This window comes from Myotis yumanensis, unplaced genomic scaffold (genome assembly GCF_028538775.1).
Source record: "Myotis yumanensis isolate MYYU_CA2020_CCGP unplaced genomic scaffold, mMyoYum1.0.hap1 SCAF_5, whole genome shotgun sequence".
In the NCBI taxonomy this organism is placed as follows: domain Eukaryota; kingdom Metazoa; phylum Chordata; class Mammalia; order Chiroptera; family Vespertilionidae; genus Myotis; species Myotis yumanensis.
The window spans coordinates 51,817,990-51,839,414 of record NW_027223756.1 but is presented as its reverse complement, the minus strand read 5'-3'; the positions used below and the strand labels follow the sequence as shown (position 1 = coordinate 51,839,414).

The following is a 21,425-nucleotide window of genomic DNA, read 5'->3' as shown; positions in this document are numbered from 1 at the left end:
ATGAGGCGTGATATCATAACCAGATCCCAAAGTTTAATGGAATAAAAAGATCTCCATCTTCTGACATGGACCATCACCCAGCCAGGTGCAGGATAAGATCAAAATAGGAAAATGGAACCCTAGAGTCAGAGTCAGATAGCTCCTGGCAGGTGAATTGGACATGCTCAATGTTGTATAACACCACGGACTTCGAACAATGGCTGCCAAGAACCCTCTCTTGGTTATTTGTTCTCCTTTCCCCATTAATAATTCAGTGTCCCTGGGGATATAAGATTGCAGGCCTATAAGAAAAACTTCTCACACCTGGCACACTTTATTCCAAAAGCAAGGAAGTGTTTACCTGAATTGTCCTTTTTCCCCTCACTAGACTAAAAAGCAGAAGTGGGGAAAATCCAAGAAAGGGAGATTTATATCATGCTGTGCCGACCAACATTTAATTTGCACAATTTTCAAAATTGGAAATGCAGGCTATTTTTCTGTGATTTAGATAATGGCACTTACAGTGTTTACTGAGAAACATATGCATTTGGAAGTGTTCAATATAGAATTTCCCCATGTGAGGGTTTGGATGAAATGTGTCCTTAAATATTTATGATTCGGTAATAGAAATTGCACAAATTTGTAAAAGTATAATGTGCTGCCTCAATTTGTGCAATTTTCCCTTTACGTTTTTTGAAAGGCACAAGAGAACAATGCTCCATTACCTTAAAAAGTAAAAGATGACACATAAAGAACTCTGGGTTAGACGGAGGCAATTAAGAAAACAGGAAAGGGAGCAAATGAAATTGGTGGTTTTTGAGTTGCTTTCCTCAGATTCTCTTAACCCTTTACAGTTCATGGCTTTAAGATTAAATACACTGAGAATTCTATTTCTAAAATATGGAAATTACTGCTAATTTCATGGCAGTACATCCTTTGGTTAGGATATTCAGTGCTTTTTTTAGTGAGGTCAAGGCTGTTGGTGGGCCACTGCAACTTTTTTAAGTGCACTTCCTCTAGCCTGCGGGTCAAAGGGTCCTGGGTTTGATTCCAGTCAAGGGCATGTACATTGGTTGCAGGGTCCTCCCCATCCTGGGCCCTGGTCGGGGTGTAGGCAGGAGCAAACCAATAGATGTGTTTCTCTCACATTGATATTTCTCTCTGTCTTTCCCTCTCTCTTCCACTCTCTAAAAGATCAATGGAAAAATATCCTCAGGTGAAAAATAAAGTGCCCTTCCTCTAGACCAGTGGTTCCCAACCATTTTTTGGCCATGCCCCACCTAAGCATCTCTAAAATCCTGATGCCTCCCTCCCCTGTGACATATTCTTATTAATGTGGAGGATGCCTGAAAGGCCATTACTGTGGTCTAAACAAACTTCCAAAGAACATGGCATCCATGAAAGAGAAAAATAAAAGAACAAAGGACAGTTGAAGTACTGAGGAAGAAATCGTTAAAAAATAATAATAATATTAAGTGATATGAAAAAATAGCAAATAAGGTTTCAAAACATATAACAGAGAACTGAAATGCATAACTATGTCACATTATATATTTATATACTGTATATGAGGCCCCTAGGACCATAAGAAATGCAAAAAAAATCACTGTTAATAACTCATTCTCAAATTGCCCCCCTTAAAAATTAAATTGCCCCCCTCTGGGGCATGTGCCCCACGTTGGGAACCATTGCTCTAGACCAGGGGTGGGCAACCTTTTTGTGAGTGCGTGCCAAAACCAGCAAAATCTCTGACTCAAAATTCTTCTGCGTGCCAACCCTAATTTTTTGAGAACATGTTACGCCTACTTGATATCTCGTAAGGTGTACGTATGTGAAGAACCTTGAAGAAATAATAAAATTCATTCGAGTGACAAAAACACAGTATATGATGATGAAAAATACATTTATTTTTTAATGTATACATGTACACTGATAGTCCGACAGAAAACTTTATGACTCCGTTTGATATCATCAGTGGGACTTTTGCTGCTGCATCACTGATGACAGAGCTTTTACATCAGGTTTATATTTCGTGACCTTCAGAAATATGCAGGAGCTACTACTTTCATCCGTCAGGCTACTCCTATTACAAGACTTAACAAAATCCATCACTGAGAACAAAGATTCACAAGTGTATGTGGATGAAACCAAAACACTGGTTGGATCTAGGAAGGCAGGGAGAGTTAAGGCAGAGGCATAGAAATTGCTCTTACCCTCTCTCGTCAATCCATGTCTATGGTCTTTAAGATAATTTGTTATGTAAAATTATTTATTTATCTAAGATGCACCTACACTGAATTTATCTGAAAAATGAAAAAGTCAATATTAAGAAAAAAAATTGTAAATGCAAGATTGTAAGAGAGGGTTTCGCGTGCCAGCAAAAGTTACTGGCGTGCCATGTTTGGTACGCGTGCCAGGGGTTGCCCACCCCTGCTCTAGACACTGCCACCTACTGGCAGACTGTCCTAGGAAATATGTAAACCTCTGATGTCTACGATGTCATTGTGCCCCTTATGTGGTTCCGTGTGCAGGGCACAGCCTGCACCACAGTCTGCAGCTGCTACGACACAGATGTTGACTTGAGAGTCTTCTCATTGGCCATACACTCTTCAACTGACCTCTGCGTTTTCAGTTTTCAAAGAAATTAAAACTAATCTTGGAACACAATGAATCACTTCTTAAAATAAAAATCAGTCTGAAGCAACTTTGTGGATTGCTGCCATTTGAAGGTTCCTTTTTCTTATTTCACCAAACCTTTCTCAGTACTTCGATCTACCCTACACTCCTTTGTTCTTAGGGATCCCCCTCTGCCATTTTCTCGCGCCCCTGTGACATCTATATTGAACTGTTATCGTTGAAACTACACTGCCAGAACCGTTTTGTGTTGTGTGACTGTGAAGGGGCCAGTTCACATCTCCTTGTCAAGATCGCACAAGGGCTGTGCCTTTCTTCTCTTTGTGTTCCATGGGCTCTCCCACCCTTGTCCCTCCTCTGCAACAGTGTCCCATCTTGTTTGTATAACTCCAGACAGTCAGGAACCAAGTGTAAATCTGTAGGTCCCTGTCAGTAGACACCCAGAACCTATATTCTCTCCTAGTCACCTTTGACAGGTGATGCAGAGGTGACACGACCCAAAGGTCTGTGTGGCTGAGGTGCCGGCCTCACTCCTGTTCCTCTTGTCGGGGATTTGCTCTCAAGACTGTCTCTATGGTTGTTACTAGAAAGATATCAAATATTCAAGGGTTGACCTCCGTTGAAGGCTGAAAAGCCCTCAGGGATGATGGCCCGGGGCACCCACATTTCACTGGCATTCCCTAGAGAGCTTCCATGGGACAAAGTCCCGAGTCCCTGCAGGGAGACTGAGGTCACCATCCTCTGCTCCCCCAGCGAGGGCCCGCCGCCCTTGTTTATGCAGAAAGGCAGATTCCTGTGGGAGATCCAGGGCCCTCACAGGCTGACATTTCACCGAGCCGAGCCAAGCCGGACATGCAGGTTCACTTCCGTGGCCTGCGGTTGGCTCGGGCTCTCAGAGCCTGGCCCCCGGGCACAGTGGCCCTCACAAGGCCTGGCATTGTACTCCCTGTCCTGAGAAGTTTCCCGGCTGCACAGCGGATGAATGCCAGCCGCTGCGACAGGAATTGTTCCTTGAAAATGTGGTGTTAGGTTGTACGGGTTGGCCCGCCTCTAAGATCACTCTAAAGAGAAGGTGTTTGTACTTTTCAGAGAAGAAAATAAAATTTTTAAATCACCAATGTATTTTTTTTCTTCCTAAGGTGCTCTGTTGTTCTGATATTTGAAACAGCCTCTTCCTTCGATACCTTTCGGCCTTCTGCAACCGAACTTGACTGATCCTGCTGGGATCATAACTTAGGTGGAGTTGGCCCAGCCTATGTCTTTTACAACTGCCTTCAATGTTATCCCTTGGGTTACTTTCTAAAAGACTAAGAGTCTCTTTTATAATAGAAATAAAGGATCCCAAACCATAAAACTTAATATATTTTTTTTTAATTTTTATTTTTTTTCAATGACAGTTGACACTCAATATTATATTAGTTTCAGGCATACAGCAGCTTGTTTAAATTTTAAAAATAACGTTTGTTTCCAGGAGAACATAAAGAATAAAAGATAATCATGAATAATCAGTCCTGCTACCCAGACAACCACTGCTAAGTTGGTGCTGCATGTCCTGGCTGAATTTTTTCTATTTATATACATATATGTTCCTATAAAAATCAGCTACAACTATATATACAGTTTTGTAATCTCTTTTTTCACTAGCAATATATTCTTTTCATGTCAGTAAACATAACTGAATATTGTTCTTTTCATGTTTGCATAGTATTCAGTGTTTGCATGTCATAACAGACTTAATCAGCCTCCTGTTAATGGGTATGACGGGTTATGTTTGGTTTTGTTTTCCCAAGTTGTTGGTAATAGAAACGGTACTGGAATAAATTGACTGACAAAAGCATTCACAGTTTTCAAGCTTTTGCTATGAATTGTCTAATTGACTTTCAGAAAGGTTGAATCTATGATTCTACCATAAGCTAATGAAAGAGAGAGAGAATATTTCAAGGATCTCTGTGCTTTATCATTAAAAAATTTTTTTAGCACTTGGGAGGTTAAAAATTATATCTTCTAGTTATAACCATTTTATTTATCGATTCCTAGTGTTATCAAGCATTTTGTTCAGGGGGAGGCATTTGTATTTGTTCTTTTGTGCATTTTCTTTCATTGTCATTTATTACTTCATTTGGTGGTTTGCGTGGATTGAACTCTTTGTTTGATTGTTGCTGATGATTTTTTAAATTATGAAAATTTTAAAACAAAGTAGAAGGAATAATGTAATACATCACCATATCCCAGATTAAACAAACATTTGCCATGCTTACTTCACCAATCTTTCCCCCTATATTTTACATCACATCCCAGACATCATAACACTCACTCCCAGATTCTTTGATATACATCTCTAAAAAATAAGGATATATTCTACAATAACTTTGTACACCTTACAAAATTCACAATATAGTTGATTGGTTTTATCATTGCTGAGAAGGTTCTGTTGATAGGCACCAGCCAAGTGCACAGCCATGTCAATGGACTAGGAGGAGAAAGAAACACGTCTTAGCTTTCTCCTCACCTCAAAAATTAAAGAAGAAAATCTGGTGCCCATAGGGGTAGTTGAATGATGGAGTGACCTTGGTTCTCCATCTGCTCACAAGCGCCATTTAGAACCCACTGAATCTGCAATGCCAGCCTCAGTGTGTAGATAAATGCCCCCGCCGAGGCCTGCCAATGCATAGTCATTAATTCACGTTTATTCACTACAGTTCTTCCTTTGAAAATGTGTGCACCGAACTTGATCAATGACCAGGCTTTCAGGCCTGGCCCACTGGGGTCACAGGAGGTCTTCTCTGTTGTGTCCATTTTAAGCTTGAATAGGGGATTTACTATTTGGATGGTCAGGGTTGTCATTAGGTCAGAGACACCACCAACCCGGTCTTTTCTTTCTTCTTCTTTTTTTTAATCCTCACCAGAGGATATTTTTTTCATTGCTTTTCAGAGAGAGTGGGAGGGAGGCATGGAGGGGCTGAGAGACAGAGAGAGAGAAACATCGATGTGAGAGACACACACATCGACTGGTCACCTCTCACATGTGCCCTGACAGGGGGTGGAGAGAGAACCAACAACCCAGGTACGTGCACTTGACTGGGAATTGAACCCAAAACCCTTCGGTGCTTAGGCTGGCACTCTAACCACTGAGCAGCACCCTCCAGGGCCCAGTCATTGTTAAACTTGAGCACCCGTCTCCACCCCCGTGCCCACTGACCTGCATCCTGGGTACTTGTATTAAAATAAGTAAGTAAATAAATAAAGCCATTCAGGAATAGGGGCCCTCGTTTCTGTGGGATTGAGGAGGGAAGGACACTGTCATGAGCACCATTAACATTATGTTTTCTTTCATGATCGATTATTTTTTTAACTGACGACAGGAATGGCCATAGGAAAATGGGCACTGACTTTTCCACCTAAACGGTTAGTGTCTGGGTCCGTTTCACAAGAAATGAAGCTACACAACCTCTCATCCGAAATGAAACCGAGAGCCCAAGGTGGAAGCTAGGAGGACCGAGTACAGTCCAGGGTGGCATTTAGCAATTGCTGTACCCGGTTTTTAAGGGTTCAAGATTCTTTTTAAAAATCTGTGGACCTAAGCATTTTGTATATTTCAAATATAATCATTTATAAATATGTTACAACATATAGATATATAAAAATATTAAAAATATTAAGCATCTATTATTCTGTTTTAAATTATTAGCAAATAAATGAATCAAGGACGGTCATATTTGAGAAAAAATAAGCACCACCTAAAAGTGAAGAAAGCTGCATTCATTGTGATAATTAAGGTGAAAATAAAATCATCTTATTTGGTCTTTTTAAAACAATGAACATCTTTTTAAAAAGTGGCAACATTTTTGTTGTTGAGTTGTGAGTGTGTTCTCATGCAGGCTGCTCCTGCTTCTTAGAAAGTTCCTTCTGACCTTAAAGTCCCTGAGGAAATGTGGAGAAGGTAGTTATAACTAATCCAAATATTTCCCCCTCTTCCTTATCTTCAAATAATCCCATCTTTTTCATTGATGTGTTGCAAAAGCTTTTTTTTAAAAAAAAAAAAAAAAAAAAAAGACAAGCCCATTCTGGTTTTTGGCAAGGACTGTATTCTGTTATTGTTAGCAAGGTCTGGGTTTTGTTCAAAGAAAACATTTCCGGTTTGTTGTCATTTCCTGTACTTTTGTTATATATACATGGAGATTCCAAATGGAAGTTACTGTATCCATTTCCGCGGTCGCAGTCCTGTTCCACACATTCAGAAAGTCTTTGAACTGGAGTGAGATTTACTCTTGGAATAACTTTGGTCTATCACCGTGTCTTCTTGAGGCTTTTGGAGGCTTGAAGGATTGTTTTCAACTAGTGTTTCCTGTGCACTTCACAATGTCTCGCAGTGTGTCACTCCTGGGTCTGTCTCAAGGACTGGGTGGTTCAGAGGTCAGAGTTTTAAAAATGCCAGCACAATGGCTTTAGATAAATATAGGGTGGCCCCAAAAATGTATACACACGCTTTGAATAATTGTAAAGGCAGTGTTTATGAAAATACATTTCATTTTCAAAACTGCTCTATCAGCTGTTAAAGTGTGTGTACATTTTTTGGGGGGGACACCTGTACATGGAATCTCAGTTCTTTAAAAATAACATGATATACCGATACAGAAAACTAGTGTTTCAGTGCGCTGAGTTCATGGCTGGGACTAAGTGGAGACTGAGAAAGGCCCCGTTAACAGGGGGGTAAACAGCTTGTGGTGCCATGGTCCATGCTGGGGCCTGCCAGGGGGCAGCCAGAGGGAGGACACATTGGCTCCCATGGCCCTTTTCCAGCCCAGACTGGGGCTTCTGGCTCTCCTTTCACCGTATGTAGCTTCTCAGAAATATCTGAGTCAGATCGTTTATTCTTTACATTTTCTTAAAATAAAACAAAGCAATATAAAAATTAACCCAGCCCAGCTGGCGTGACTCAGTGGTTGAGCGTCGACCTATGAACGAGGAGGTCACGGTTCAATTCCCGGTCAGGGCACATGCCTGGGTTGCCTGCTCGATCCCCAGTATGGGGCAGGCAGGAGGCAGCCAATCAGTGATTCTCTCTCATCATTGATGTTTCTATCTCCCTTTCTCTCGCTTCCTCTCCGAAATCAATTTTAGAAATATTAAAAATTAGTCCAAATTCTTTTAGACATATTTTACCCAGAAAAAAAATATGGAAGCTGGATGGAGACTCAAGTACTTTCACTTGAAAATACCCCATCTTTTTTATTCATTAAAGAAAATTTTGTCTATGTGGAGATTGAAGTCAGAATATCACTCAGGATGATGTAACAGAAACCCTTACATTTAATAGAATTTCATTCCACCCTAAAATACATAGATCCTTATGTGTTCTTAGTAAAAAACCATTATAGAGCAAGATCTTTTTTTTTCTATGTTTAATCTTTCTTTTCAATTTGCCATCTCCAAATTCAGTTATTATCATTGCCTTCTAGAAGGAAAAAAAATTACTTCTTCTGTCGTTCCTTAAAAACTATTGTGTCATTACTAAAGTTTTTCTTCTTAACTTTCCCTTACATATTGTGTCCACCTTCCCCTTTTCCTCTCAGTTCCGTGTTGCTATGGCATCTCACCGAGAATCGCCTTGGTGTTTTGGTTTTCACGGTGGCCCTCGGGGAGGGGTGGCAAACCGGCCGTTCTGTGGGCAGCGAGCTCCCTGTTGGCCCGCAGATGTGAAAGGTGGAGATCCCTGTGGCACAGTCAGCACTTAGCAAAACGTATCACTACTTAGTGCCATAATCTTTTACGGACTGTTTTATTATTAACTGTAAATCTTTTTGTCCTGGAGCCCCGTGCTGTGGACCCTACAGCCCAGGCCGTCTAATGCCTGGAATTGCCTAGTCATGTACTTTAACCTGTAGATTTTCTACAGAAGAACGACAGAAATACACATTTAATCTCCATTTCATGTTTACCCAGAAAAGAACGTTGGATCGGCAAAAGTTTTGTCTTTTTTAAGTAACATAAAGCAGGAAAAGGAATGGCGTGGTGGGCAGTCCTAACTCTACACCAACGGCTTCCGATGCTACTTCTGAGTGTGTACTGAATGTTTACATGAATCAGCTACGTCTTCCGGGTAACCTGTTACTGTGCAGGGCCAACGGGAGTATGTTGTGGTAGATGGTGATTTGTTCCCTAAGTGACAGACACCTCCCCCATTAACCGTTAGTTTCAACATGTTCCTTTTCCAACTTTTTAACCAAATATATTGATCATAGATCAATTTTTAACAGTTTTTGCCTTTTTTCATTTCCTTCGCTCACTTTTTGATGGAGAGGCTTTTTCATAGTAAAAAGACTCAAGCTCTGGTAGCTGGAGAGTCAGGAAGTAAGAGGTTGCAACATTCACAAACTGGCTCCTTTTGTGGAAGAAGTGGTAACTGAGGACAGTACAGGTGTGTGTCAGAGACGACTATGTTGTGAAGCTGTGTGTTCATGTATTTTTTTCCCTGAGAAGATGCAGACTCGGCTCATCCTGTGTTGGGCACCTCCTGGGCCTTCCTTCCCCACTACCCTCTCCCACCCCTCAGTCACTGCAGCCTGAACAGGGTGCCGGCTTCATCCACCGCAAAGCTGGGCAACTGCTGAGAGTGGGTGGCCTGCACAGGAAGAGAAAAGGAGCTTAAGGAACACCATCCCAACACCCAAAATGACACCACTCGGCACGAAGTTGCAGGGCGGTCATCTGTCCTCAGAGCATGGGCACAGTTAAAGATGACCAGTGTTCTTGGGGATCTAAAACCACTGAGCAAGCCCATGCTCCACGGGGCATGCTCCGAGTTTGGTCTCCCCTCCTTCTCTTCCTGAGGCATGGGTGCCAATCTAGGTGACATAGTGCCACCACGAGCTTCATATTTGTGTTGAGATAGAGGTTGGCCAACACCTCATGGCCTCGTTACCCTTTGCTTTTCGTTTGGGCTTAATAATAGTGAGGAGCTTGCCCCCAGGAACAGTGGATACAGGCAGTGGAGAAGGGTTAGGATTGCAAATTGCCCTATCCCCGGTGTTGTGGAAGTATTCGAAAAGTGGAGCATCTGTTAACTTCTAGAGAGAAGTAAAGACTAAAATTATTTTCACTTGCTCAACTTCTCAATGGATACAGTCTTCCTGCAGTGTCCCAGGGTCCTGCTTACCGAAGTGGCTGCTCCCATCCTCCCTCACCCCTCCTACCCTCTCCCTTCCCTTTGTTCTGTCCGTTCCAAGCATCATGACTCTGTGTTGTCCATGAGTTGCCTAGATGCTAAGAGACCACACAAAGGCAGCTTAGCGGGTGAGAGCGCACGCTGGACGCCAACCTGCCGGATTCACATGCTGGCTCCGCTCGTGGCATGGACAGTTATCTAACTTCTCCGTGCCTGAGCGTCTCCATCTGTACAAAATACAGATAATAATGGTGGTAGCTACCCCACAGTGTCCTTGTGAGGATTAAGTGAAGTTGATGCACACAGAGCACCTTAGAACAGCGCCAGATACTTAGTAAGCAATATACGTGTTCCTCTTTTACTGTGCATGTACTAAGAACTTGAACATGAAATGTCTTATGTAACCGGGATAGCACCCTTATAGAGATGGTATTTTTAAACCTTTTTCCAATGATGAAACTGAGGCTAGAGAGGGTATTGATTTGAAAAAGGTCACTTGACTCTCTAAGTGGCCAGTGTGGAATTCAGCCTCAGATCCTTCTAATTCCAAACTCTGTGTAACCCACTGCACTCCCACCTCCCGGCCTGGGTGGATATGAACTCGGAGTGTTGCAGCTGGGCTTCTGCGGGAAGGCCATCCTGTCCAGGCCAGCCCCCAAGGTGGCTCCGCACCCTCCCGTCCTCAGCACTAGTTACACGGCGGTTCCCTTTCACAGGCCTCTGCGCCCCCTGACATCTGTTCCCAGGCCTGGCAGAGTGTAGGCCCTCCCGGTTACTGTGAACCCGAGGGAATGAGGGCAGTGTACATGTTTCTCTGTGGCAAGAAGGGTGATAGTCTCGATGCCTTTTAGGGGGACCCTCTTGGGACCCATGGAAGTCTCCACATTTCAGACCAAACAGTTCCATGGGCTCCCCTGGACTCTCCGATGTCAAGGTGACTGCTATAGCCAGCGTGACAGTACCAGGCAGGGCCATTGCCCGCTCTTCACCCTGTGCCCAGGGCCAGCCTGTGGTGTTTCCATGTGAACTGTCCACACGTGGATGTCTCTGTCGCCTCCTGTGGAAGCTTCAGAACGAGGGAGGTGGAATTGAGAAATCTTATACTCTGGGTTTGAGCAACAGTCCTCCAACGTCTCTACATCTTTTGAAGTGCTCTGACTCTAAACAGTTTTCTTCATGGAAATATTGAAAATTAACCTCGTCCCTCCAGCAGTCAGCTGACCCTTCCAAATCAGAGCAACCTTTTCTTCATTCATTTTATTCAAGGAAACGGCACTTCTTGCCACCTTGTGAGGAATGTTTCACTTATCACCCCTTTAGGTAGGCAGATACAAGTAAAAACAGCTCACATTTATGGAGCACTTACTGTTTGCCGGGCACTGTGAAAAGCATGTTCCGTGGAGGATCTTGATGGGTCCTCACAGCTCCTCTGCGAGGTGTGGTTACTGTTATCATGCCATTTTAGAGACAAGAAGTGAAGGCTCCGAGAGTTTAATATTTGTGCAGGGCCACACAGCCCTGAGTGGGGGAGCTGGAGTTCGAACCCAGAACTGCTCCTCTCAAGCTCATGGTCTTAGACTCCACGCTGCACGGCCTTTTCCTTCCCGTGTTTGTATCATTTACAGGTTATGAGACGTTTGGCATAAAATGGCGTGTCTCCCCACTCCCCAGTGCCTGCTAGCCTACAGCCAGTTCATTGTTAAGCCTATTAAATTGTTTTTGTGTGTAAGATATAACTAAAAAGAAGCATCGATCAGATGCTTAAACCTCAGAGGGAAGGCAGGGGAGGGTGGGGGCAAGGGGGAGAGATCAACCAAAGGACTTGTATGTATGCATATAAGCATAACTAATGGACACAGACACCAGGGGGGTGAGGGCATAAGCAGGGGGGCGGGGTGGGGGAGAGCAATGGGGGAATAGGACACATACATAATACCTTAATAAAGAAAGGGGAAAAAAAGGATAAAAATAACAAAGAAAAAAAAAGTATGCAACACAACGTTGCATGAAACCTAGCCTAACTGTCCTGTAAAACTATGTTTTTTAATTTATGTTTTACTTAGACATATTTATATGTCTTTTATTTTATCTTACTGTTTCCTTTATAACACATCATAATAGTAGCCATAGCCCTGCAGCATTTTTAAGAAAGCAGCACCCATCATGGGAGTCCCAGGCTGTGCTCCCTCAGACCTTTTCTTTCCCATGATCTGTGGGTTTGCAGGGGGCCTGGTCCCTGCGGGCTGTGTTTGGCTTCTGGGATGGTTCAGTCAATCAGAGGCCCTGATGGGAGGTGGGGGTGGGGCTTAAGGAAGAGCTAGGGTGTTTCTACCTCCCTCCCTCTTCTGCAGCAGCTGCCTCTTCCCTGTGGCCCCAGCTCCCATTTAAGTCCTTTTGTCCCTGTAGCCTCAGGGTGGTGGTGGCCTCCCGCTTTTCCTATCTCTGGTTTGCTTTACTGCTCCCTATGCATTGCCCACCACCTGTGTACCCAGTGCCCTCAATTAAAATTTCCCTGTTATAAGTAGGTATTGCCAGTTCTTAGATGCTGCTGGATACATCAGTATTCTCACATGTGATCACAATACTTATTATGATCACAATACAGTTTATGTTTGAGGCATGGAAGATGGATGGATGGTGTGATTGGGTTAAAACCCTCTGATTAAAAGCATCCAAAGGCTTTGTGCTCACTGTGGCTGTGGTATCAGTGGAAACCTGGCTGGGTGTTTGTGTCCCTGGTTCCAGTTCTAGCTGAGTCACTGGGCGTACTTCGAATCACTCAAGTCAGAGCCTCAGTTTCATGGAAAATGAAGGCGCTCCTGGTATCCTTGCTGGCAGCCCCGTTAGCTGGCTTTAACTCCTTCCGAACCAAGACAATTCTAAGACACATCTCCATATCTATGGGGACCATCGAAGTGTCTCCTTCAGTGAAACTGCCCCTGATTCCAGCCATCTGCCCTTCTAAGGCACACTGATGGTCCCCAGGGAATCAGGTGCCCGCATGTGGGTGAGCCAGGGCAAGCCTATCGCCACTCTGGGAAGAACCTTGGACAGGCCTTTCTGATTCTGACCCAGATGGTTGGTCTTCATTTGGGCTTAACACACTCGCAGAACATGCAACGCAACAGTAAAATTCAGTGCTCAGCTGTCCTGTCTTTCAAATACAATATGTCATATATTCACCTGATATATAAAACTACCAGCAGAACGTGCATATGGGACTTGTCTGATGTAATAGACTTTCTCTGTTTTAAGCACAAGCTTCTTATGGTCTCTAAACACCATTTTTAAAAATGCAGTATCCAGTGTGTGTGTGTGTGTGTGTATGTGTGCGTGTGTGTGTGTGTGTGTGTATGTGTTTGGGGCTAATGCTCTGGGTACCTTAAATAACTTTAATTTACTAAACTTCACTCCTCCTCCCCGACCCCCAGCCCTTTCTTTTCAGAAGATACATTTAGACAATCACCATTCTCCTCCAATTCAAAAGACCTGCTGCCCGGCGACTCTGCGCTCCACGGGAGAATACCAGCGCCAGGTATGGAAATACTGTCGGCTTTGCTTCTACTATTGATCGCTTAAAAGATTACTTTTCTGAAATGTGTGAATTTTCAGATGCTTTCAGTGAATGTGTTGACGTTATTCATATGAAGAAGCCAGGTTTTTAAAAAGAGGGAGGAACTCAATTTCAGCAGCCACGAAAGTTCATTAAGAGAAAATGCAGACGGTGAGAAAGCTCTTCGTCTGCTTCAGCAGCCCATTGTTGTTTACCTGCTGATGTTTCATTCGTATCGTGATGTTCTTAATCTTTGAAATAGCGAAGTGTACCCTGAAGATACTCTGCTTTTCACATTGTCAGTGTTTCAGGGAGGCAGCCAGGAAGGTAGGGGAGGGTGGTGGCCCGGGTGGGGCCCGTCAGGACCCCATGGGGTGTGGGCCACTGCAAAGACCCCTCCAGTTTCCGGGGAGACAGTCTTGCCCCAGATTTCACTCTCCTTAGACTGTCTGCATATATCCACCTAACGCTCCTTTTTGCCATCTGAGCATCAGCACATAATGTCTTACCTACTCTTCCTCTTTCCTTTCCAAGCAAAAAGAAAGATGTGTTTGCTGCCCCCTCATCAACAGCATGACCATCCTCAGGGCTCGTGGGTGTCCTCGGAGTTATTATGAAATGAGGACATTTGAGAAGCACTGCCCTGCAGCCTGTGCTCCTTACTCACCCACCCCCCACCCCAACACCAATCCCGCAGCCGGGAAGCTTCCTGCTGTGGCTACCTTCCTTCCCAGCCACAGGGAGAACTTCAGAAGCTCTCGGTGTCCTCCACACCCATTCCTTTGTCCAGGAGAGCGGTGGGAGCCCATGGCTCGGTGCATGTGCAGGGGGGTCTAGCAGCAGGGGTGTTGACCGGGAACCCCTTCAAAAATAAGTCCCCGTGTCCTCCGCACAGCGGAGGAGCCGGCTAACAGACAGCTGGAGATCTGAGTAGTGTGTAATTCAGAAAGAGCCGAGCAGCATCTTAGAAATGTTGGCGTGGGCATCACAAGTCATCGGAAGGGATGTCTAACAAACGGTTGGGAAAAGGCAGCTTTGTCATCCTTCCATCTTGTGATGGCAGATCCATTTCTTCTCATCTCCAAAGAGTCCAGGGGCCTGCTTTTTAGCTCCACAGGACTTTTCAGTCCAATCACCCTAAATAACACACGCACACAAAAACACATGACCTGACACCCGGTTCCAGGGGTGGAGAGAAATTCGGCTTAGTTGATGTCTTCATTCTCAAACAGGGCTTTTTGAACTACTCTTTACTTCCCACGGTGTCCTTTTGAATAGCCATCTCCCTGGTCCCCAAATTATCGCCCTGCTGTTAAGTTGATGGATTGTGACTTTCTAATGTCAAAATAACTGCCTAGGAATTGCAAGTCGGAGTGCTGTTACCCATCCGGCCCGCGGCCGTGATGGATGCACCGGCCCTGCATTGCGGCCTCAGCGTTGGGCTCGGCTGTATTTTAAGAAGGGTTTATGGTGACGTTACAACTTGACCTCAGAAAGCGACATCAGTACATGTCTCACTGTGTGCAGGTGGCGTTTCTGTGATTTGCTTGGAAGACTTCTATTACGAATGAGATAAACTCACACTTAAAAAGTTAACTTATGTTGAGGGGAAAGCCAGCATAGCGGGGATTTTAGAAATGCAAATGCACCATTCTGAGGGAGAGCCAACCTCTGTCCTTCAAAAAGCCTTTCTTCAGGAAGAGGGTGAGCAAAGTGATGTTTACATTTTACTAAAATCCACAACAGCACGGGGGCTTTTTACAAAGAAGCAAGGTGGCCATGCTTGGCAAGTGGCATTAAAATGCAAAAAGTTAAAAATGATAAGGACAACCTTGTGAGCACGAAGTTCCTGTAAGCTGAAGACATGTTTTGTAAAGGAAAGCCTCAGTAATTTGAACTCATTGTGGAGAAGACCAATCTGAGTTAACAAAATATTGAAGCATGGAGACTTCCCAAGTAAACATTTCTTTCAAGTTCAGACAGTGATGACTGGACATGATACCCCTACTAAATTAATGCTCCCCACTCCCTTACCCACAGTTTGGAAGCCCAAAAGCTCTACCAACCACTACTTTTAAAATAAATTACTCGGTGATACAAACGAATGGGAGCCTATTTACAGTCTTTATGTATTAGCCCAAGGGTAGAATTCATGCATTTTATTGCAGAAATATCAACATACTTGATTATAAAGGCTCACTGGAGTGTTGCAAAAACATGCATTGTGTACCATATTATCTTCTTAAAATCAGAACAAGTATGAATCTCAAAGTACATCAGGCGCCAGGGGTCTGGGATGTGGTGGGCCTACATTTACTCTAGTACTCTGCTGAAATGCTATGCTGGGGACAAGGAGATTTGAAGCTAGAGTTGAGGATCTTAGGTTCTGCAGTATAAGAGTCACGAATTCATATAGAAAATTGTGAAAGACCAAGTGGGCAGCACATTGCTGAATCACTGGAGAAGACGTGACAAGAGAGTAGATTCAGTGGGGACACCGCAGCGCTCGGGCAGCCTTAGTAATGAGGGCCTGGGTGAGAGGGAAGGAGGGGGTGGGGGAGGTAGGTGGGGGAGACAAGGGTGGCTGGCTGGGCTGGGAGGCTGGCTAGCTGTGCCATGAGCAGGTTGAGTTAAGGAATGATAGTGACTGTGCAGAAATGAGGAGGCCAGGAAGGAGACAGCTGGCTTTAGTGACTAAGCATAAAATAATTTGTGGTTAGTATATCAACAAAAGCCCCAGAGTCCTTAGAAATCTTCTGTTGGGTACTTTCAACCTTACCATTAAAATATTATTTCTATTCTTCATGTACCTTGCAAACTTCTTTCCACAGATAATCTATAATAGCAAAAGCGTAATATGCTAATTAGACTGGATGTCCTTCCAGAGGACCTTCCGGACAAAGCCAGGGCTGCGAGGGAAGCCCGGGTCCCGGGTGCCAGAGGGAAGCTGGTGCCGGCAGCAGGGGGAAGGAAGGCCTACTCTTGCACCAATTTCGTGCAAGATAAATGTCAGTCTGGAAAATTATCTCAGGTTCCCAATTAGTAGAGACCGTAATTAATGAGATTACATGGGCCTAGTTCCAATCTAAGAAATCTCTTGCAAATGCTGAGAACCCATAGCATTCGTTCAACAGTATAGATTGGCATATGTTTCTATCCCTTCTATCCATGGGATGAAATTCTTTCCAAACACTTTGGAGTGAGACCATGGGGCAGGGGCGCTGTCCCTCCCAGGATGCTCACTTAAGGTGAGTGTGCGGAGAATGAAGCAGCCGCGTGGGGGATAGCTAAGTAGGGAGGGAGGGGAGGACCGTGGGCTGTGGAGACATCGAGAATAGCACAGTTAACTAGGCATGTGCCTTCGGCAGATGGTATCTGAGACACACAGCTGCCACCATGCCAGCGAAACAGAATCAACACAAAGCTGCACGGTGCCTTGGCCTCTGGTGTTGCCACTATTTTCTAGACTGACTTTCCTGCGAACCAAAGAATGCTCGAGAGCCCAGACCTAAGGTCTTTACTTGCCGTGAATGTTTTAGAGGTAGCACCAGGAGTCCTTAATAACACGATGATTTAGAAGCTGCTGTCACCTGCTGGACGGAATACCCTTCAAGCTGTGAAGAGATGCTGAGTGCACCCTGGGTGGTGGTGCTGCTGGTGGTGATTTTGCAAAAGAAAGAAGAACTTTCCTGTTCTGGGGCAGATAGAATCACAGGCCGTGTATATTTCCGTGCACTTTATCTAATGCATAGTTGTCTCGCTCTGTGGAAGATCTATGTTAGGGAAGAAAGGTTCTGAGTTTGGGTGCTCGTCAGGGCACGGAGGGCGGTGCTTCTGAGTGGACAGCAGACCCCTGCACCTGTAGCTGCCTATGTCTGCTGCGGAGGGAAGAGTGTCTGTGTGAGCATGGCTGTCACACAGTGTGGCGCTTCTGCTGTGTCTTAGTGTGACTTTTGAAGTCACAGTCTGTTTGCTCTGTTTTAAGCCAAAACACAATAACACAACCCGTGCGGGTGTGAAGGGAAATGTGCGTCTCCGTGGAATTCTCTCACAGCATTCGGAGTCACTGGTGCTTCTGTTTGTCATTTCAGATGGGGCTCAGCTTTCATGTAGAGCATTTCAGCAATTATAGGTGTAAATCCCGATTCCTATTATTTGCCAACTCCTTTTTAAAAACCCTCTTTTCATTGTTGTTGTTTATAATATACAAACAGGGAGCAAAGAACCTGGGGAAATTTAGTTCCTTTTAGGACCTGAGATGCCAAGCGGGATCTGATGTCAAATGAAAAAGCTGGTTTGGAATGGTCTGCCTTGTCCCCAGGCCAATTCTTGATCCATTTTCCTCTCTCTGTTCACCCATCAATCTAATAGGAGTGGTACCATGTCATACACTTTCCTGAAATCTAAATAAATGATGCCTTGAATTAGAGTGCCACCCGCAACTAACCCAGCCTGCCATGCTACTGGCCAGATATGAATGACCTCTTTCAGACAGTGGCTTAAAAAAAAATGTGCCCGTCACTTCTTTATAGTAAGACTTCCCAACTCATCCCTCAAGGGAGACACATACAAAGCTGCCCTGGATTACAGCAAGGCATTTTCTTCAATCCTTTTTCAAACACACCAGGTTCTTTTTACATTCAGACTAAGTCACGGATAAACAATAGAACATCGGGTGTTATTGGCATGTATCATTTTGTAGCTTAAGCTCCTTTTTGATTAAACAAATTTATTCTGTACAGAGAGGGAAGCTAATAGTTATCAAGGACCTTCTAGATTGTCAGGCACAGGACCTATGCCATCTCATTTAATTCTGTAAACAACTCATTCAGACAGAAGTTATGTTCAATTTACAGATGACTAAATAGAGGTTCAGAAAGATTTAATAACCTTTTCTAGTTTATTGATATGTAATTGACATATAAATAACATTGTATTAGTTCAAGGTACATAATATAATTTTATGCTTATATTGCAAAATGATTACCACAGTAAGTTTAGTTTACATTCATCACCTAACGTAGTTATAAATTTATTCTTGTGATGAGAACTTTTATGCTCTACTCTCTTAGCAACTTTCTTTTTTAAAGAAATCTTTTTATTGATTTTAGAGAGAGAGGAAGGGAGAGGAAGGTAGAAACACTGGTAAGAGGCTGCCTCCTACATGCCCCCTACTGGGGATCGAGCCCACAACCTGGGTATGTGCCCTGACCAGGAATTGAACTGGCAACCTTCTGGTACACCGGTTGATGCTCCAACCAACTGAGCCACAGTGGACAGGGATCTCTTAGCAACTTTCAAACATACATTACAGTATGGTGAACTTCAGTCACCATGCTGTACATCAGATTCCCAGGACTTATTTATCTTATAACCAGAAGTTTGTACCTTTTGCAGAGAGATTTAATATCTTGTTCAAAGTCGCAATGTGGGTGAGTGGCAGCACAGGAATTCAAACCCAGAACTGCACAGTACATCTTCTCTTTTTCTGTCCTGTCACAGTGCCCATTAAGTCAGAGAATGCGTCACTAGCGGTGACCACATCTCCCCAGAGTTTGCCCACACGTACCCACAGTTGGCATTTGAAGTATTACTGATGGCTTGCCTTTAGTGTGTGTGTTGTGTGCCATTGAGTCAGCTCTGACCCTATGATGAGTGATGGCCCCGATGCCGTGTCCTCAACAGCCCTGCTCAGCTCCTGCAGACTCATGCCTACACACCTTCGTTTATGGAGTCAGTCTGTCTCATATTTGGTCTTCTCTTATCCTGCTGCCTTCTGTCTTTCCTGGCATTATTGTCTTTTCCAAAGAACCCTGTCTTCTCATGATGTGCCCTAAATGGAACAGCTTCAGTTTTGCCTCCAGCAATGTTTCGGGGTCAATTTGCTGTAGGACCCACTTGTTCGTCTTTCTGATGGTTCAGGATATCCATGGAGCAATCCTCCAACATCATATTTTAAATGAATCATTTTTTTCCTATCAGCCTCTTCACTGTCCAACTTATGCCTCTGTACATAGGAATTGGGAACATAGGGGAATGTCTTCTTTTAGATAGGAATTAAAAGTAGTCTAAGACATTTCAAAGAATTTACAAGATAAGAATGTATTGTTTATTTATTTTGTTTATTGACTTATCTTTTTAGAGAGAGATCAGTTTATTGTTCCACTTATGTATGCATTCATTGGTTGATTCTTGTATGCGCCCTGACTGGAGTTCAAACCCACAACCTTGGTGTGTCAGGACGATGCTCTGACCAACTGAGCTATCTAGCCAGGGTTTGCACTATTTATTAATATCATTCTAATTCTGTTCTCTTCCATTTCTATTTTTCTTTCTTCCTTTAATTCTTTGCTGTCTGGTGATCATAGTCACTTGGAATGTTTCTTTCAGTTATGAAAGTTGAAGCAACTGTTTATGTTTCTTTTCAGTAATCTTTAATGGATCATTTGGGCCATAGAAATAGCTTCATGAAACTGTCTAAAACCTCCTGGTTAAATAAAACTTGACCCACTGAAGTGAGTGGTGATCTGGTCAGCAGCGGCTCAGAAGAAAAAGTTCTTCACTGGGAGTCAGGAGAACCCAGGTGTAGTCCTGGCCGGGTTTCCAGTAGAAAGAGAATGGGAGATCTCTTACCTTCTTCCACATCTCCTCTTTCAAAAGCTCTGCCATAGGTGACACTACTGTGACTTCTGCCCAGGTTCTTTTACTTTCTTTGTTCGGCCAAAACTATATGCTAGTACAGGGGGATATCAGAGTGGAGTCTAGGTGCATTCCCCCTGAATTTCTACCACCCCCACCAAGACCTGGGGAAGGAACCAGGCACCATAAGTGATGCTTGAAAGACACGGTGCTTGGAGTTGAGGGTGGGACCAGGAAGAGGAAGACTTCTAGGAAGCTGGACGCTCTGTTTCTTTATCTGGCTGCTGATTACATGCAAATTCACCAAGCTGTGTGCTGATGATGGTATTTCTGCATTTGTTAGGGCTGATTGGCTCATTCACAAATAGGTGGGTCTGGATGCCAAGCGTTCGCCTCCAGGCCATCAACAGCCCGTGAGCATTCACTTCAGAGACCACGACAGTGCTAACGATGACAGCACTAACGATGACAGCGGTCTTTCAATTATACAATTTCCTGTTTGCAGGACCATTTCCTTCGGTAGCACGAGCTCACTGCCCTGAACCAAATGGCATGTAGGTTGATATAGCTAATTCCTGTTGTGCTTCAAATTGAGACAGGATTCTGCCCTGCGCATGGTGTTTCTTTGATATGCCTGCAGTAGGTGAGCTCTAGTCTGTCAGCTGTTTACCAGAAGGAGAAGTTTTCATTGCTATAGACCTTCACGGTCCAGATAATGTAATTTCAGACTGAAAATGGTGGGCTCACAACTAGCCCCACCTGGTCTTAGTGTAGGTGAGTTCCCAAGGGGCGCTACTGATGCCATTAACTCTGTAGAGAAAGGTCTCGCATTAAGCGGTGTCAGCTCTGGGTCCGGTTTAGTTCTTGTCAAAAATATAACTAACTGGGTGTCTGCAGACCAATAGTTGCAGGCTTCAGGCACATGGTTTGTTAAGGGCAGTGACCTTTCCAATGGAGACATTTCTATCCAGTTTAGCTGCATCACCTGAGCTAGCTATAGAAAACTACAAAGATTGAGGCAGAAAACTATGGTGTTGGCCAAGCCTCCTTATCTCCTCCCAGATAGCACAGGGGTTGAGTGACTGGGTGCTGAAGATAATCATCAACACTTTCATGTTTGTGCTTTGTGGGAAATGGCATTTTTTAAAACCCAGCTTGAGGACTTTGTTTCTCAGATACGTGTTACCCCCTGAGGCTGTGGTCACCTCACCTGGGAACTCCCTGGGACCAGAGAGGAGTTGCGTGTGCTCACATGAAATATTTTGCACAGCATTTACACGGCCTCCATAGTGCCTGTGGTGTGTCGTTACTTTTGCAGACTGTTGAGATAGATGCCTTGAGAATGACTAATACAGTAATAGACCAAACTCTCAAGTATGCCTAATGGATGGTGGAGAGTGTTTGAAAACCACAATGCAGTGAGCCTGACCTCAGTTTGGGACTGGCTCCTTCAAT

General features: G+C 44.0%; 1 protein-coding gene across 9 annotated transcripts in view; it reads left to right on the top strand.

Moving 5' to 3' along the window:
* Positions 1 to 21,425, top strand: part of ZNF827 (zinc finger protein 827) — a 172,526-nt gene that overhangs the window by 94,883 nt on the left and 56,218 nt on the right. For all 9 annotated transcript variants that reach the window (XR_011471546.1, XM_070415261.1, XM_070415260.1 and 6 more), the window contains exon 8: positions 13,210 to 13,313. Coding sequence is in view for 8 of the 9 variants with exons in the window: in XM_070415261.1 (XP_070271362.1) it covers positions 13,210 to 13,313 (104 nt within the window). In the remaining variant the exon portion in view is untranslated. The remainder of the gene's footprint in view (positions 1 to 13,209; positions 13,314 to 21,425) is intronic.